Source organism: Diadema setosum, chromosome 16, assembly GCF_964275005.1.
Source record: "Diadema setosum chromosome 16, eeDiaSeto1, whole genome shotgun sequence".
Taxonomy (NCBI): Eukaryota; Metazoa; Echinodermata; class Echinoidea; order Diadematoida; family Diadematidae; genus Diadema; species Diadema setosum.
The window spans coordinates 23,954,020-23,974,267 of NC_092700.1; the positions used below are offsets into that span (position 1 = coordinate 23,954,020).

At 37.4% G+C, this 20,248-nt stretch overlaps 1 protein-coding gene across 1 annotated transcript in view; it reads right to left on the reverse strand.

The window, feature by feature from the left end:
* Positions 1 to 10,035: 10,035 nt before the first annotated feature.
* The window catches only part of LOC140240046 (uncharacterized), a 32,020-nt gene continuing 21,807 nt past the window's right edge, over positions 10,036 to 20,248 (reverse strand). Inside the window, exon 8 of the mRNA XM_072319858.1 lies at positions 10,036 to 10,399. Coding sequence (XP_072175959.1) covers positions 10,235 to 10,399 — 165 coding nt within the window. The 3' untranslated portion in view covers positions 10,036 to 10,234. The remainder of the gene's footprint in view (positions 10,400 to 20,248) is intronic.

The following is a 20,248-nucleotide window of genomic DNA, read 5'->3' on the forward strand; positions in this document are numbered from 1 at the left end:
GGAATATAGTCTGTCAGTTGCACACATAAACATTCATTATTTGTACAATATATAACTACAAACATATCATAAATTTGCAATGGTATGATTGTTGGAACAGTTGGAGACCTGTGGATTCATCGCGTTTTTATTTTGACTTGATGCATTCTTACTATAAAACGTCCTTTGATACAACAAAGATTACTTTGAGTGGAAGCTTTAAGCTTTAAATGGGATGTACAGACTGAAAAGATAATGCAATTTTCATTTTGTTTGAGCACTCGAATGATTAAAGGTGTGATTTCACAGAGCACGCGAACGATTTGCGATTTGGATGGACGAGAATGGCAAAATCCAGCATTTGTATTTAGTCAGTCAGGAAAAGATCGCCAAACGAACGTGAGGGTTTGGAAGCGTCGTCAACTGTTTGCGAATGTCGTTTCGACTTTGACGAGAAACCCCCCCCCCCCCCAAAAAAAAAAAAAAAAAAAAAAAAATGAATTTTTTAGCAAACATTTTCCGTTACCTTTTTAAGTAATGTGCAGTTCAATGTTTCCTGGTTAGCAAGCCTGTACAGTGTCGGGGCGATCGATGATGGGCCGTCAACGATCGCCCCATCACTGTACAGGCATGCTATCCTGGAAATATTAAACTGCACATTACTTGAATATGAGACCATTCTGAAGCAAATAATGTTCACACAAGAATAGATATACAATGTACTCTTAAATGAATCCCACAAGGATTGGAACAATCACCCCCAGCATTCCCACTGATTCCCATTGATCAGTTACTACCCATCCCCTTTAAAGAAGGATGCGAATGACAAAATCCAACATTCACAACAGTTTTTCTCCGAATGTATTCCGACGAGGCCGAAAACCATGCACTAGCCTGCCCAGTTTGTTTCTCACGACGCATGCGCGAATGTCGTGTGTAATATTTCTAACGTACGGCCCGTTACGTACACGAAGAACGCGCGCCGGAAATGCAAATAACGCAAATTGTTCAATAATCACGGAAATAATGTTTTTAAGGAGAGTTGATGGCTGCCTGAGTTGAGGTTTTTCTCTTTCCTGTATTTCTTCTTTCTTTCCCTTCATTTCACTGCTGTGTGAGTGCCGACAGTTTTTCTTTTTCTAAGGACCTACCTCAAAAGCATTTGAGGGTTTTTTTTTCAGTTTCTCCCACACATTATCGTAAAAGGCTACGATTGAATGCACACACCGCCATTATGGAATACTAGTCTTATTCATGGAGGATGTGGGTTTTTCCCAGCAGCTATTGTCAATGTTTTGATGTCGCAACTTACACCATAGGCCTACGTGTGCCAGTTCTAGGTTACAATACGTAACTAGATAATCTGTTACCTATTATGCTATTATAACTTGGCAAAGACAGCCGTTTCCTGTTTTATAGAACAAGTTTTCCATTCCCATCATACGCTTAATTAACACTGTTGAACAAAAAACTGTGACGACACTCCGCTATTAAAGACTTGATAATTTAAAGAAAGCCATAGTCCTGAGTTTTTTTTATTGAATGATATGTCTCACTGTCGCAGGAATTCCATTTCATGCTTTAATAGTGTGAGAATGTCATGATTATCATTTCCGACTTGAATACATCAGTACTCTGATAGCAACATAAATGACAAAGCAGTGCATAAATGGATATTGTACTTATTCACCTTTTTTTTTTAACATCTGGCAACACATTTTTGAATCTGTTTAACAGTGGAATGATTGGAGCGGAGGGAAGAAGGGATGCCTATGTAGTCCATGGGCCAAGACCCGAAAAATGGGTTGTTGGTACCATCTGAGGTGGCACAACCTTTTTGGTGTCAGTTTGTTCGTCGGGCATAGGTATGCTTATCAAGCTATGATAGCATTTCCAAATGAGTAGCTTAGTCATAATAAATGAATTTTAACCAATTTGGTCTCGTTTTTATATCCCTATACTTCTGAATCGAAACTAAACCGCTATACAAAGAAGAGCACTGCCTTCTGTATGTCCACAGGTGTTCTGTTGTAAACGCGGTGCGCTTAGTCTTTATTCAAGGCAGCGAAGGGAATATCCAAAGGGTTATGATGTCCACAGCTGTCACGCGGTGCGCTTAGTCTTTATCTAGACCAATGTACCGTTATCATATCTAAAGTTCCTCATAAAAGGGATTATCTATACTGTTTTTATACTACCCTATCAACAAATATATCAGTTTTAAACAAAAATCACTCTGTTCATTTACAATATCATTAATTATAATGTACCGTAGTGTACCGGTACATTGTTTTTGCATTATCTTATATTGCTGGAGGGAAATAAAGCGACATTGGCGTGGTATAAGCGTTTTCACCGTAGCGTTTTCGCCGGAAAATGATAAATAATTGAAAGATACGGTAAAATTCACGAGGAATTGCTTTTGTTGTTGTTGTTGTTTTTAGATAAAAGGATATACACTGTATCATACGCTTTGGATATTCCCTTCGCCGTCGAGAATAAAGACTAAGCGCTGTGGACATCATAACCTTTGGATATTCCCTTCGTTGCCTTGAATAAAGACTAAGCGCACCGCATTTACAACAGAACACCTGTGAACATACCATTTTACAGCTCTATGGAACATACAGAAGACAGTGCTCTTCTTTGTATAGCGGTTAGTTTCGATTCAGAAGTATAGGGATATAACAACGAGACCAAATTGGTTAAAAATTCATTTACTATGACTAAGCTACTCATTTGGAAATGCTATCATAGCTTGATAAGCATATCTATGCCCGACAAACAAAATGACACCAAAAAGGTTTTGCCACCTCAGATGGTACCAATATCTGGCCTGGCCCATGGACTTATGGTATGGGAGTACTGTTATACAATCTAGATAGAATCCCAAGAGATTCCAATAAATATCATATCCGTGTCCACGTCCGGGTGCACGTTTCTCGTCTCATGGTAGGCCTATCAGCTAGCCTGCAGATCAATAATGAGCGATGCATGGTACGGATAAATATCCCTTTACATTGAATTCAATATATACAAATAAAGAACTAAGAACAATAAAATTGATAAGAATACAGTAGTATAAATTCTCGATAAGTATTCTTGATCTGTTTTTTCTGTATGATGCTTCCTGATAAGTTGGTCCCTATAGGCCCTAAGCATCGCAGGGGTAAGCAATTTTGAAAATGACAAAGAGCAATTAGGTCTAGGGAGAAGAAGACCCCGCTTCCATAGTTGAACGACGATGGGAGGTGAGGAAAATCATACCTGAAGTTGCCATACATTTTAGATGCACTTTCTTCTTGTTATAAAGACGCGAAAGGCATCGAATATTCCGCCGATTTAAGCCACCACTGCAGCAGTCGCGAGAGTAAGCATGCCTTATAATAACCATGGAACGAAAAATATCATTACCATACCCGTAACTCGTACAAGAAAAAAAACAACAAAAGCGACTATCGCAACATTGCAGGAAACATGATTTCATCATTGCACAACATTACTATAGGGACCTTGATTGTCGGTTCTTACGTGAATTGTAACTTCAAACTTACAACGGCATGGAAGAAATTCCATAAAAAATGTCTTGTGGCCAATCATGAAAACATACAGCGATTATGGCACATGTACTTACCTTTATGATGTCCGCTCCCGAATTCAAATGCAAGCATCGTTGCCCGACCGCCTGTCCGTTAAAAGACATGCACGCGACCCGGGGATTCCCCGCCTGGAATCGTGGAATCAGATTGGACAGTTGAACGTCACAAACAGCCAGTTCACAATCTCGTTGAGACAAGCCACGACAAGACAGGGCCGGTTTGCAAAAGTGTGTATATGTGTGTGTGTGTGTGTGTGTGTGTGTGTGTGTGCGTGTGTGTGTGTGTGTGTGTGTGTGTGTGTGAAGTGTGTGTGAGTGGGGGCGGGGGAGATTTTTTTTGGGAACATCGCCCCCCCCCCCAGTTCTGCCGGCCATTTTTGATTTTAAGATGGCCGTCGCCCAATAATTCCGATTAATTGAGTTTATCGCCGATAAGACGTACTTAATCGCCGAAGAAAACAACTTTCTTTATCAGCCGATAAACTCAGTTTCTGGAGAGAAACTTTGTTTATCAAGCCGAGAAAATGTAACGGGAATTAAAAAAAAAAAATCATGAAAATACGTTGCACATTCCATCAATTTGATACTGACATAGCAATTATTCACCCTACTTTCTGAAAGCGGTTAATCAAGTGCTCTTTTATTATGCTAGATAAGTGAATTTTAGTGAAATTCCCTTTACATTTTCTTAAAAATTGTTCTCCACATATGGCGTCAAAACTTCTAGCACTGTCCTCCTTCAGCGGTTACCACCATAACTTTAACAATTCATAACTTTTGCATCGATTGCCCGATTTTCCTCAAAATTTTTACTGATGTGTTCTATACTTATGTTGCTGCTTTTACTCCGTATTTCTCTTTGGGTTTTGGTTTCCTTTTTTAAAAGCTCCCGTGACTTTTAACGTTCCAGCACTCTACAGTAAATTTATGTAGTTATGAACAATCATGGACCTACTACACATGGACATTCATCGCTTGTTATTTAATTAGTGCACCTGTTTCTAGCAAAAGCGTCACAAAAACATTTTGAACATGATCCAGTACCAGCCTGGATAAAAATAAGACGGCACTTTGAGAAATCTAAAAACTACATGCGCAGAAGATAATAACTCCGCTCTCTAAATAAATCAAGGAAAATGCATGTGCAGTTGTAGTGTATATTGCGAAATCATCGCTAAAGCAATTTTTCATTTGCGAAATACAAGCACGTTACAAGAAAAAGCAAATAATTAGCCAGGTTGACTGTGCTTTGTAATTTTTTTTTTCCATTTGTCGCACATTGTTTTAGAGTAAACATGGACAGTAACAGTAGACAACATGCTTGTGTTACCATTCAGGGACGTTACATGCGTGGCCGCAAGTGTCCGCTTCAGTAGTTACCAATTTTGTGACCCAAAATTTGTCCTTGTCTGAGGTTTGCTGCTCCCCATCATTGGTGTTTATTCAAAGGCAGTTGAGTCTGAAAAGGCACCTCAGCCAAATACAACCGAAATGAGGAAAACGGTTCTTTTGTCAGTGACGATGCACGATTACACAATGGTCATTGTCCAAACGTCTGAATGTACTCATTAAGATGCACATAATCAGGTGGCGGTGGTGAACATTGGATCAAAGAAAGACCTCCGTTCATAGTCCATATGTGTAGTAGGTCCATGGAACAATTATCAGAGCCGGCGCTACGTTTTTCAAAGTGAGAGGACCGACTTCATGGGGAAAGGGACGTCGACTCGTTTTCAGGATGGGCTGGGGGGGGGGGGGGGAATGGTGGGCTGGGACATTTTGCTGCCTACCACTCGATTGTAAATTCCCGTTCCACACAGGCTGCCATAGACCTATGATAGGGATCAACTATACCAATCACAACTCTTCATAAAACAAGGCACAGAACCATTATGACAATTCTGTCTCCGACACAATTTGACACGCCAAAATATTTACATTCACAAGGCCTGCTTCATCACTTGAGGTAAACCTCAAGATGTATTCAACACTAATTCCTGCGTCATCGTCTAGCTATGCAAACTATTATAGCCTTCATTCATTCCGAAGCTTCAAGTGGATAAGAATGCGGAACAACAGTCTGTGTTCTATCAGAAAGGTAAATCGAATTACATGGTTATTCTAAGCATTTTCAACATTTTCAGAATGTTAGCGTGCCTGGCACTCTCTGACCTGTCTGGTGTGCTATTTGGAAAATGACGTCATTTTAGACGACATTCTCCAAATAGTTTAAATGATTTCTCAAAGCTTTTGCGCTGCTCCGTACGGTCACTGTGATCCCTCCACAACATCGCATCGACCATCACACACACACACACACACACACACACACACACACACAAATCATAATTATGACTTATATTGCGCCATTTACACTCTGTAGAGTGCTCAAGGTGCATAGGCCTATAACTGTTTTCAAAAACAATAATGCTATGCTGGAGTCACCTCGATCTACGTATAGTTTCACATGAAACTCTTGCATGTCTTACGCCAATGAGTATAGCTATTACGTTATAATTTACGACCAGCAACCATTATAAATAAAGAACGTTCTTATTGAATGTAGGAATGATGATAATCACAATGAATCGTGGCCGTGACGAACATGCAACCTCGACTGAGGTTTTATTGCCCAAGGCGAGGCAAGGCAATTTTCCTCAAAACTTTCACTAATGTATTATAGTATTGCTGCTTTCACTCAATCTGCAATGGTTTTGGTTTCCTTTAAAGGATTGTACAGTATTGGTGGAGATGAGAATTGGGCTTTTAACTTTTTGCGAGATACCAAGAAAACACTTATGATATAGTACAGAGCATACCATTCTAAGAGGAATTCAAAGTTTATTTGATGAAAATCGGGTTTGGAATGAATGAAACATCGAAAAACAAAGTAAACAAAGCGATCGTAAAAAAGTGTGGGTCCCACACTTTATTAGAATCGCTCTGTTTTGGATATCTCAGCCATTTCAAACCAATTTTCATCAAATAAACTTTGAATTCCTCTTAAAATAGTATGTTCTGTACTATATCATAAGTGTCTTCTTGGTATCTCGCAAAAAGTTAAAAACCCAATTCTCATCTCCACCAAAACTGTACTATCCCTTTAAAGACATTTCCAATAGAAAGAGAGAGGGAGAGAAAGAGAGAGAGGGAGAGAGAGAGAGAGGGGGGGGGGGGGTGGGGCGCCGAACAAATCAGCTATCAGAGAAGCCTAACATATTAAAATACATGTACATGTAGTACTATTTTGCCTTAACTGGAAAATCAACTCTCACGACATTTTGTGGTACAGGGTTTTAAGTAGAATCTGAGGGTTACATTGAGGCAAATATTATGAAATAACACAAATGCAAGTCATTCATGTTATTGTGCAAGCTTTCTGTTTATATATTTAATGTATCTCTTTGGTTGCTACACATTATTTCATACACACAAATAACGATCACATGAAATACAGTAATCTACGTTAGGTACTCATTCAGTTAAGATTAAAGGAAATTAATTTTCGATTAACGATTGGTAATACAAAGATTGTATCACATATCGTTTACACTGCCTTGATCTGGAGAGGCTACAATACACTTTACAATATCTATGAGTAGTCATAAAGATAGAAAATCCATCAGTGATATCAAAGTGGTTATTTTGATATTTAGATCTAAAGGAGTGGCAATGCAGTTATCTATGAGCATTCCTCATGAAAATCAAGAATGTTAGTATCTTTTGGCTGTCCTCTTGTGTGTTTTTTTTTTCAACAGTCCTATAGCATGTAAAACTGTACGTGTATTATGTACATGCAAAATACATTTGCTGGAAAAGCTGTTGTTTCTATGATAACTCAATGAATCCCGATAGAATACTTGAATTTTAAAAAGAGAGCGCACCACAGATATTATCTATAGGAAGACCCTGTTAGGCAAACGTTTAAAAAAAGGCAGTGAATTTGGCAAGATTTATGAAAGCCTTTACTTTTTTCTTTTGTGCACCAACAGTTAAATGTTGGCATGACTTGTAAATACTATGTAATAATAATAACAATGATAATAATAATAATAATAATACTGATAATAGTAATAATAATAATAAAATAAAAATAAAAATAAACAAAAACATGAATTAATCAACTTCTTCACACAAGGTGAATTCATAGCACCAAACCTTTAATATACGGTACAGAAACATTGACCCTGCGATAACTTTCAGCACACAGACTAAAACAAGCGAATAAAAAAATGATGATCGTTCTTATGTACATGGTATCCCTGATGGAAAGAACACAATGTCCCACAATGTGAAACACAGTGTGAGCACGATGTAAACACAGTGTGAAATCTCTTCACACGGTTAAAGCTGAGCGTTTTGCCAGTGCTTACACATTGTGAATCATCAATTCACAGTGTGAAATAGAATAGAGATCTACGTTGTATACTACCGGTCAATATCCTGTAGAATAACTCACACCATAATGTAAATTAGTCTTCCCACCACAACAAATTAATGTGAGCGTTTTCACATTATACGGCAGTCGAATGTGTGAGCACAGTGTGAGCACTCTGTGGGACACTGTGTTCTCTCCAGTAGGGATTTAAAGGCAGAAATTCTATTAATGATGACGTTGCTGCAGTCATTCTGGCACAAAATACACAAAAAGGCAGTTGACATCATGCATTCTTCTCTGCATATAGGTGTTTAAAATTGAATTTTCACTCAAACTGTCCAATCATTCTATCTGCATGCACGCCCTTGTTGAGGCTTCTAATTTTCATCAGGAGCCTCAAAGTCACATAGTAAACTCCTCTCCTGTATACTTCGAGTCATCGTTTCGGCCCAAACTAGATCAATCTTGTTATCGTTCTTGTATATTCAAGTCTGCCAGGAATTTCAAGAGGTAATAACATCAAAGACGGTTGCTTTCGAAGTAATTGGGAAATATCAAAGGAAATGTTGAGCGTTGAGCAAAAGTTTGACTGAACGGAGAAAGTCTTGATAATGTGTTTTATAATATATACTATAAATATTAATACAAAATAATTCAATTTTCCATTAAGTCTGCAGTGATAAAAGGGAAAGGAAAACAATGGTCTGGATCACATGACTGTGACATTGTTGGCAACGGAATGTGCACTTTCTTTAGATAAACGAATATCTATATAAAAAAAAGTAACCCAAAACATACTCTTCGATTTACATACAAAAGACTCAACTACTTTGTCATATAGATTGAGGATACTCGATTGAAGTGAAATTCTTGCGATGTCTTGAATGGAGTACTAATGATGAGAATTTTCCTTCCAGAAGAATGCGAGGTTATCAAACTTCTTACAAAAACATCGCATAAACAGAAAGGGATATGAAGGGTGCAGTACGCTTATCTATGACCGCTTTTCACGTGATTACAACAGGTCATAATAAAACGATGTTTTATCTTCCATTCTTCCCAAGTTATTGCTTTCCTATCATTCTGTCAGAGTAACTGCTTATCATGACTTCGAACGCTCTCATGCTCGTAAAAATTAGGCCTACTTACATTTTATTCTGTCGATGTGTACTTTATTTTTTGTTTTCTTTACATTCCTTACTGTATGTTCTCTTTATAGCCACAGACAACATAAAAAGTTATTCATTCAATTTACGATGTCATGCAAACCTATTCCCCTTTTTATAGGCACTGTAAAGATCCGTCAGATACTAACAAACAACAAAACAACAGGTCAAATAGCGACCTTTAGATCTGCGACGCGAACATTACGACGACGCTATGAGTAGGCCAAAAATGGTGCTCCGCACATGGGCGTGACAGTTGTCTCCATTGTCCAACCTGGGAGGTTGCATTGTCTTAACGTTCTCGTCGCTGATCAAAAGCTCGCTAATACGACAGTGAGGGTGGAAATTCCTTTCTGCAAGTACACTGCATACCACTCAAATGTTCATAACTACAAATATATAATGATTTACCATATGGAGCCGTAATTTTAGATTTCATCATGTTCTAAATTTATATACATGGCAGTAAAAAATTCCTCTTATTTCACTATAAAAACATAATTCAGCGGACGTGGTGCTGCTAATGTTGCTCAAAGTTTTCTCTCATGTTTTTTTTTTTTTTTTTTCATCAAACGCCACTGTCAAGATGAGGTAACATTTCACAGATAGGAGATGGTGGTACTCGACATACACGCGCACGAAGGCAATTTACAATGACTTGATAAGGCAATATGACTGCTGACATCAAGAAAACGTGCACAATCCGTGTGCTAGCATTTAGAGTCTTGAAGTTCTAAAAATCTCACCAACCCGACTTCCTTTGTATCAAATAATTTAAACAGAAAAAAAAATGAACAAAATAGAAGAGAAGGGTAGATTTGAGCATTCAGGGGTCTTTATGGTACTTCATTTCTTTATTTTTCTTCATAGTTACATTTATTCACTTTGCACGGAGGAGTAATGGAACGGTCTACATGGAAAAACTGATTTATCCCTGACTTCAAAATTCAATTATAACTTGGCAACAGTGTCGCAAATGAAATGGATAGGTAAGTATTTGCCAATAACTTGAAATGAATCGCTAACTGTGGTGGCTTTATGCCAAAGAGACGCATGCTACATCATCATGCTATATCATCATGCTTTGGCAGGTCTCTACAAGGTCAAAGGTCATCAGAGCTCCACCGTGATGTTGCTTGCTGGAGTGGTGAGAGAGGGATGGACAGACGGTGAGGATGTGTCCGAAACGTCCTGGAGGATGATCTTGGTGGCGAAGGCCAGCGCTATGGCAACGATGGTCGTAAACACCGAAGAGTAGTTCAGCTCAAAGCCAAATAGCTGCAACGGGGTGTGTGGGAAGAGAAGAGTTCATCTACAGATACCCTCACTGTGGTGTTGTCTAAGATAACATATGCATCAAGGCATTTTTTTTTTTTTTAATTACAGAGAAAAAGCTGACAAACATTTAAGCAATAGAAATCTTTGCTTCTCAAAGGAGGTCTTCCTCTCAAGAATTCCCCTCCATAAAAAAGACAGAAAAAAACTAGAAATGCCGCTACGGCGACTGGTGTATGCCTCCGCAATAATGCATGGTTCTCCTAATAGTTCTATAGTACAATGTCTTGACAATGTGTGATGACAGTTTCACACAATTGGCAAAATATTAAAATGACAGGTTTGCCACAATAATGTGCTGAATGTTCACTTTCCTAGAACTAGGTTCAATTGGATGAATGATTAAAACGTCAGAGTGCAGATATTTGGGGGAACTGATGATTTTTACTTGACTTTTGACCCTTTTATAAGCTTATGCATTGAGTAATTTTCAAGGTATTGAGAAAAAGTATAATTTCAGTATCAAATGGTAAAATAGTATTATCTAAACCTGGCCTTTGACCTTACAATTCCAAAGAGAATCACTGTTAGGTAGAACATGCATAAATATGGAAGTTTCATGATAATACCTTTCTTACTTTTGAGATATGGAGGAAGAAGTGCAATTTAGCACTTTCACATGACCTTTGACCTTTTGACCTTTGACCTTTTGGCAAGAAACTTCCCACAGAATATATATTGGGTTATACATGCATACATCAAGTTAAAAAAAATCCTTCTGGCATTGCATAAATATAAGGAAAGTAGCTGGATATTTTGAGGAGTTGACCTTGACCTTTGACCCCCTGACCTTTACCCATGACCCCCAACTTCCCTAGATAATCAATCCCCATCGGCACATGCATATATACTAAGTTCCATGAAGATTCCTTGAATCATTTGCGAGATATGGAGAAAAACTTGAAATTTCAACCTTTTTTTACAAAATAACCTGTGACCTTTGACCTTTGACCCCGTGACCCTAAAATATAAACAAAGTATTATGCCCCCAGGTTATACCCTCATACCAAGTTTGATGTAAAACCACCACACGGTTCTTGAGATATCGACAAAAACAAAACGGGACGGACGTACTACGGACGACCCGAAAACATAATGCCTCTGGCCACTTCGTTGGCGGAGGCATAAAAAACAAGAAAGGAAAGCCTGTGGAAACGAAACTAAAACGCAAGTTTATATTTCAGTAGAAAATAAATGAGGAACATTATTTGGAAGACTATTTCTATGCTTGGCAATCAATAGGACAAAATGGACATCTCATAATCATTCTTCATTAATATTTATATCACATATTGGGAGAATTCTGCTGGAAGATTATCATTGATTAAACATTCTATACGGATTGCAGTCTAACAAAATGTTATTTAAAAAGAAAAAGAAAAAGATATACACATGCCCAAACATTTATAGACAATAAGAAGGATTGTTATAGGCACGTGGGTGAGTGTGGTGAGGGATATCCTACAGACATCATAACATCACCCTGTTCTTGGGAAATGACACGCTAGCATTGTGTGCATTGTACATGTATGTTCCGACTCTAATTTTTGATGAAACTGCTGTGACACAAGTGACACTACACACAGCTTGAAAAACACAAACATTCAAATAAACCAATTAACTACTCATCAATTTCGTTGTATTGCATACGCTCAGATTGTAGGAAAGCAAACTAAAGTGCAGTTCAACGCCTTGTTCAAGTTAACTTTACATATATATCCAAGAGTCTGAATCAAACAAAATGATACCATAATTTTCTATATAAAGATATAACGGTAAGTTATATCTCACCGCTATTTTGATGACACTGCTGTAACACAAGTGACACTACACACAGCTTGAAAAACACAAACATTAAAATAAACCAATTAACTACTCATACATTTCCTTGAATAGCATACGCCCTTGCAGATTGCAGGAAAGCAAAACTAAAGTGCAGTTCAATGCCTTGTTCAATTTAACTTTACATATATATGTATCCGAGAGTCTGAATCAAACAAAATAAAATTATATTTCCTATATAAAGATATGACAGTAGGTTATAAGATAAGAAACTGAAATCATGGCTTTTCTCATGTTTTCAGTGATTATAGTGACAATGGTCGTCGAGATAGGCAACTACAAAATTTACTGAGAAGAAACCAGAACATTGCTCAACCATCTGGTAAAGGTGTCTAGACAATTGTCTAGGAAAGCATAAAGCCAGCACTAGCTGGAAAGGGAAATTCGGGTCAAAGATAAATTCGGGTCAAAGATATATCAGGGACAAGCCAGCTCTTTCTGCACTGATATTCTTAACATTCCCTTTATACATCTTAATGTATAAATCAAATTGTATCTTTGCGTTTGTGCATTATGATATAACTATCAACATCTTTACTAAATGAAGGGCAAGTCCAAGCTATTTGATCACACAAGACTGAAAATTCAAAATGGGTCAATCTACATAAACTTGGTATCATTTTAAAGCTAAGAAGTTAAAATACATGAATTTCAAAAAGAAAAAGTAAAAATCCTTCCGCATAACCAAAAATATATGAATTAATCTGCATACATTAAAATTAAGAGTAACGCGTGGGACATTCAAAAATTCTGCATTTCAAAATATACCTTTTAATTTTTACAAGTTCTTATGAAATAAGTATGGTGACCTTAAGTCTGAATAACAAGTTATCATGACTGTGATTTTCAGTTTCTCAACTGATTAAATATGCAAATGAGGGATGGGCCAAAATTAGCATGTCCCACGCGTTACTTGTTTAGGTAATTATTTCTCATTTGCCTAAAAGTTAATGATTTAATTGACTTGAAACTTTCAAAAGACCAAATTCACAATGGGCCTAATCATATCCAAGAGATAAAAAGTTATTCTGATAAATCTCATACCTGCAATTTTTGATTACTAGTAAATTTAGTAGCGCGTGGGACGATTTGTGAACAAGTCAGTGGAAGTGTACTAAATCTTAATCTTCTATGAGAAATGTGTACATTATTGAGGGATTTTCTGTAATTTTCTGAATTCTGACTTGAAATTCGGTGAAAATTTCCACTTAAGATAAGTAATTCACAAAAGATCATTCCATGCTATTTTCAAGGTCACATTCAAAGTCAAATGTCAAAAAAAAAAGAAGGACAACACAGGCATTTCATATTTTTTATTATATTTATTTTTCTGGTGGGACTAAATCATTGAAATTTGCAAGAATTTATTAGAAATACATCTATTAAGATAATTAGTACCACATATTAAAGGACAAGTTCACCTTCATTAACATAAGGATTGAGAGAATGTAGCAATAATAGTAGAACACATCATTGAAAGTTTGACGAAAATCGGACAATCCGTTCAAAAGTTATGAATTTTTGAAGTTTTTGTGCAGTAACCGCTGGATGAGAAGACTACTGCAGTGTGTGAATAACTTAGATGACACATGCGTACAACAATGTAAGGAAAATATAAAGAGAATTTCACAAAATTTCATCTTTTGAAAAAAGTACACATTCCCCCGACTCGTTACCGACAAATGTTATGGGTAATATTATTCCCCCTGCCTTTAGAAAGAGGCAAGTCAAGTGCTCTTTTATTATGCGAAAAAAAGTGAAAATCAGTTGAATTTTCTTTACATTTTCTTTATACTGTTGTACGCATATGACTCACAAGCTGTAGTAGTCTCCTCATCCAGCGGTTCCAACACAAAAATTTTAAAAATTCATAACTTTTGCATCGATTGTCCAATTTTCCTCAAACTTTCACTGATGTGTTCTACTAATATTGCTGCATTCTCTCAATCCTTATGTTTATGAAGGTGAACTTGTCCTTTAAAGTTTATATGAGCATATATTATGTGCAATTCACATCACAATATTCATAGTGACAAAAATGTCCAACGCTTTACTTGTCCCACGCGTTACTATACCTATCTTTCTATAATTGACCTTGAGAAAAAACGGTTTCCTGATTTTTTTTTTTTTGAAATATTTGTTTCAGGTACAGTTATTGTTGTAGAAAAAGATGCTTGTAATGATTTTATAGTATACCAAGAATTTTCACAATAATTGAGATAAAAAGTAAGAGAAGAAAAAAGGACAATCTTTGTGGTCCCACGTGTTACTGGAGAATAAATCTGCATATATCAAATAGTGAACGCATGATTCTCATTATTTATATTGTTTTGAACGAAGATACCTACTAGCTATCAAAAGCAGCCAAACATATGAAGTTTCAATCTTAACAACGCAATATCATAGGGCTAAATCTTCTTGTGATGTCCCACGCGTTACTGATGCAAAATAGCTTGGACTTGCCCTGAACCAAAAAACTAGAACTAGGTATATTTCCTGTGGACAAACCACACACCTGCCATGTCTGAATGCATGCTTGCATAAATTACTGAGTTGCCTGAAACCAAAGTCACAACCACAACAATAAAAAAAAAAAATAGGAATACCATGTTCATGAGTTAATTTACTTTAATGCCAATTCTATAGTTGTTTAAACTTTTCAAATTTTGTCTGGTCTGCTGCTTTCACGCTACGAGGTTCAGTACGCTCACAAAACTTTCTGTTGAAGCAAAATGCTCCCTTGATGACTAACAGTCCAGCCCAACATCGAGTACAAACTGATAGCTTGTCTGAGTACATGTAATGAAATGATTGAACTGCAAAAATTAGTAAATTTGTTATGTTCACTGATGATACATTTCCTCAACAAAAGAGAAATAAGCATGGCAGATGGGAAAGCCATATGCTCATCTAATAAGAACTAGAAATGTCGCTACAGCGACTGGTTATACCCCCGCCAAACAACATTTCATAAGCTTTGGTCAAAAAACTGAGGAAGTAGTTAAATCCGCAAGATCTTTCCTTGATCTTCTGCCATTAATATGCCGTTACCATGGCAACGTACTTTCGGGTACTGTCGAAAAATGCGTCTTGCACATCTACAACCAAAGGCACACATCTGTACCAAATTTCATGGAAATTGGGCAAAAACTGAGGAAGTAGTTTGCAACAAAAAATTTTCCATCATTTTGGCTCATAATATGTGAGCTGTTACCATGGCAACATACTTTTTGTCACTGTCAAGAAATGTGTCATGCTGACCTATATCCTAAGACAAACATTCAATATGAATTCCATGAGAATTGGAAGAACACTGATGAAGCAGTTTTGCCATGAAGCATTTTGCCCTATATTTTACCAATAACATGCCGTTACCATGGCAACGCACTTTTTGCCACTGCAGAAATATGTGTCCTGCACATTAACATATTCAGATGAACATCTGTACCTAATTTCATAAAAATTGATCAAAAACTGTGGGAGGAGTTCGCGACGCAAGATTTGTACCCATTTTTGCCCATAATATGCCGTTACCATGGCAACGTACTTTTGGGTACTGTCAAAAAATACGTCTTGCACATCTACAACCCAAGGCACACATCTGTGCCAAGTTTTATGGGAATCGGTTGAAAACTGAGGAAGTAGTTCGCGACGCAAGATTTGCAACGGACCGACCGCCCGACCGTCCGCTGATTCCTATATACCCCCTTCAAACTTCGTTTGGCGGGGGTATAAAAAAAAAAAAAAAAAATTACAGTAAAAAAAGCAACCTTCAGAAATCTACCAACAACCTATGTTTGCATCCATAACATAAATATTCAAAGGAAAATGTGTTAATGTTTTCAAAAACAAACAAACAACAACTATAAAAGCTGCATGGGATTTCATACAATGGGGAGGGTTGCCCCCCCCCCCCCCCTTGAGCTCTCGGCTGTTGATCGCGCAATCGCCGTGAAAATTGGCACTTTACATTACAGTGTCATAATGTACCAAACTATAAAAAAAAAAAACAGAAATTGAAATTTCCATATTTTTTATTGTAATTTTTTTGTAATAAGATTTTTTTTGTAACATTCCTAACAATTTTCTTGAAAAAATATGATTTAAAGATTGATTTATGAATTGCATCGTTTATCAGATGAGTTCCTTATGTATTTTCTTGTTTTTCGAATTGTTGTTTTTGTCATTTTCCCCACAAAATTTGTGACAGAACCTATTTCATACATTATCATACTAAAATACATTTATTTCAGCCTATGAAAGTGTAAATAATCATGTCTTTCTGAACAGGGTGCGAAAACTCCATTTGCATAATACTTTTAAACAAAATCACGTTTCTGAGCCATTTTGGGTCTTACGGCAGAGAAAGGTCGTGCAGTGTCGTAACGGAATATCCAATTTTCGCAAAAATATGACACTTGAAGGTAAAGAGTCAGCATGCGGCACGGTCAAAAAATTTCGCGGCGGTAATGATCGTGGAAAATGTCGGGGGGGGGGGGGGGGTTCGACCCCAAGTTGTAGCTGAATTTGTGCCTGTTAAATGCTTTAAAAAGGTCACATGACATCATTTCATGCTGGGAGTGATGGAGTAAATGATCTATACAATGGTGATATGTTTATGTGTTTAGTTTGCAAAGACAAGTATCATTTTCAAAACTTGGGCATTCTTGACTGTGTCTTCATCGATCATCCCAAACTTCGACATACAACTCAGTCCTTGTGGAAAGTTTGACAATCTTTAAAACTGAGTTGCCATGATGCTGAAATGGGTCTTAAATGTCGAGTGCACATGATGTCATTGCTTCATGGCATGCCAGTTTTTCCCGCAAAAGTGCGGAACCTTGGCAAGAGACATAACATGGTCACGTTGATAAGCAAATAAACATCACAGTCATAGCTGGAATTAGCCACCGCCCTGCCTGCCGACTGTTTTCAGTTATCAAACTTACCATTAACCAAGTCATTTTATTTGTCCGTTTCTGACGCTGATGGAGTGTAACACGGGGCGGGGTGGTGGCAGCCACAATTTGGCGAAAAAAAACTAGAAATATCACTGAAGGTGATTAATACCCCCGCACCGTGACGACAGTCTTACCCAAGGAATGATCTTTCCTTGATCTTCTGCCATTAATATGCCGTTACCATGGCAACGTACTTTCGGGTACTGTCAAAAATGCGTCTTGCACATCTACAACCAAAGGCACACATCTGTACCAAGTTTCATGGAAATTGGGCAAAAACTGAGGAAGTAGTTTGCAACACAAAATTTTCCATCATTTTGGCTCATAATATGTGAGCTGTTACCATGGCAACATACTTTTTGTCACTGTCAAGAAATGTGTCATGCTGACCTATATCCTAAGACAAACATTCAATATGAATTCTATGAGAATTGGAAGAACACTGATGAAGCAGTTTTACCATGAAGCATTTTGCCCTATATTTTACCAATAACATGCCGTTACCATGGCAACGCACTTTTTGCCACTGCGGAAATATGTGTCTTGCACATTAACATATTCAGATGAACGTCTGTACCTAATTTCATAAAAATTGATCAAAAACTGTGGGAGGAGTTCGCGACGCAAGATTTGTACCCATTTTTGCCCATAATATGCCGTTACCATGGCAACGTACTTGTGGGTACTGTCAAAAAAATACGTCTTGCACATCTACAACCCAAGGCACACATCTGTGCCAAGTTTTATGGGAATCGGTTGAAAACTGAGGAAGTAGTTCGCGACGCAAGATTTGCAACGGACCGACCGCCCGACCGACCGCCCGACCGTCCGCTGATTCCTATATACCCCCTTCAAACTTCGTTTGGCGGGGGTATAAAAAAAGAAAAAAAAAATCACACACACATACACGTACCTACAAAAACAACAACCACATACAGGAAGGTGTGGGACACCAACCATCCTGCATGACCTTTCTCTTTTTTTTTTTTTTTTTGAAGGCGTATTCAAGGTTCATACAGATCAACTGAATTAGAGCTTAGGATCTGGACTTATCTGGAATGGGCGAACTGATGGACTGACAGATATGACTTATCTCCACAGGGGTTACAAACTTTCGTGGGTGACCCCTATGTACTTTGTGGGTTTGTATAGACTTTGTCAGACCCTGTTATTACCCTTTTGGGCAGTGAAAGTTATTCACTGTATATTGTATACTACTCAAGCATTGTTGCAAGAGATCTCACAAAGAGACCTAGTGATCAGGGGACCGTTTCATGAAACTTTTTGTCAGTGATTTACACTGACAACTGTTAAAAGATACTGAAATCCTTGCATCTGATTAGCTGATAGCAAATTTGTCGGTGAAAACCTCCGACGAACTCGATGATGAAACGCCCCCCAGGACTGGATTTCTAGGGTATCATTATCAACACGTATGTTTATATATATGTGTGTGTGCGTGTGTGTGTGTAAGCGTGAATGTGTATTTTTGTGTGTAACCATGCAATGTCAATTATGTAGTACTCATCTGGTATCTGGCCATTAATAGCTTTTAGCATATTTTTTTTTTCTTACTACAACACATTTTATTTCATAGTTTTCAAAAAGTGATGATCATTTCACTGGGTTCTACAAATGAAAATCACATGAAAATTGACAAAATTATGATTGGCTAGCATTAAGCACAAATCTTTCATGGCTTGAAAAAAAAAAATCTTCATAAAAATCCTATTAGTGGTGATTTGAAGAATTGTGTGCAAATATCATCGGACAAAATGAGAAATTTCAAATCTAATTAAAGGTGTAATTTATCATTAAAAAAAAAGAAGTAAATTCAGTAGGCTAAAAATGACAGTGCAGAAGATTAGCTGTGATTTTCAGTCAATGAACATAAGCCTCATTCACAAATTAATGTTCCCACAAAACATTAACATTTTGGGTTATGGTTCCTGTAGATATCTAACTCCCTTCTACCGCATTAAACGACGAAGGAAAGAGTCCACATGTCATGGAATGAGGGTCTCGAGAGCTCATGCATTATGCTTCATTCCTACACACCTAGTCTGGCTTCCAGACCCTCTGCTCAAATTATTTTGCTCTATAGGATATTGATGCCCTCAACGTCAAAAACTGGAGCAAGTTTATGTGGATTAAAATTTTGCCCTGCAGAGGGCTGAGGCCCTTTGATAAAGGCGGTGACGTCGCCGCGGAGGGCGCATTTTGTAAAAGGAGTCCACTTGGCAAAGGGTCTGGAAACCAGACTTCTACACACCCTGTGTGTACACTCCCTCTGGAAGCAAGCAACTTACTGTATGTCACCACTTAGAATATCCACTCCCAAAATGAAGAAAACTTTAAAAGAAAGAGAAAACTATCCCTACAGAATGATACAAACATGACATAAATTGGATGAGAAATAAGGAAGCTAAGACATTTTGATTTTTTTTTTTCAGAAAACATTTTTGTACAGTCCTTATAAATATACAAATACATGTGAGTTGAAGATGTTACCCTCACAATTTTTTTCATAAATGTCATATTTGAAATTAGAAAAAAAAAATAATACAAGTGATACATCTAACAGCATGTTCCCATACCAAGATATTTCAGATCTAATATTTGTTCTTTAGTAGTTTTGGTGGTGAATTTATTTTTGGGGTGGATTTCCTCTTTAAGTAGGCCCTACGGTCGGTTTATAGTGACCTCGTCTATAGCCACTATGTCTATTTTCCAATTGGTCTACTGGCATATCGTCTATTACCGATTCGTCTAATACCCATTTGGTCTACAACTCGTTTTGTCCAGTACCCATATTATCTAATAGTCTCTTTGCCCACTACCCGTACTGTCTAATACCCAACTCGTCTAAGAAGCATTTCGTCTACAAAACAATTGATCTAATAGCCAAATCGTCTACACTCACAATGTCTATTTGCCATGTCGTCTAATATCTATTTTGTCTACTACTAGTTAGTCTACTCCCACCTCG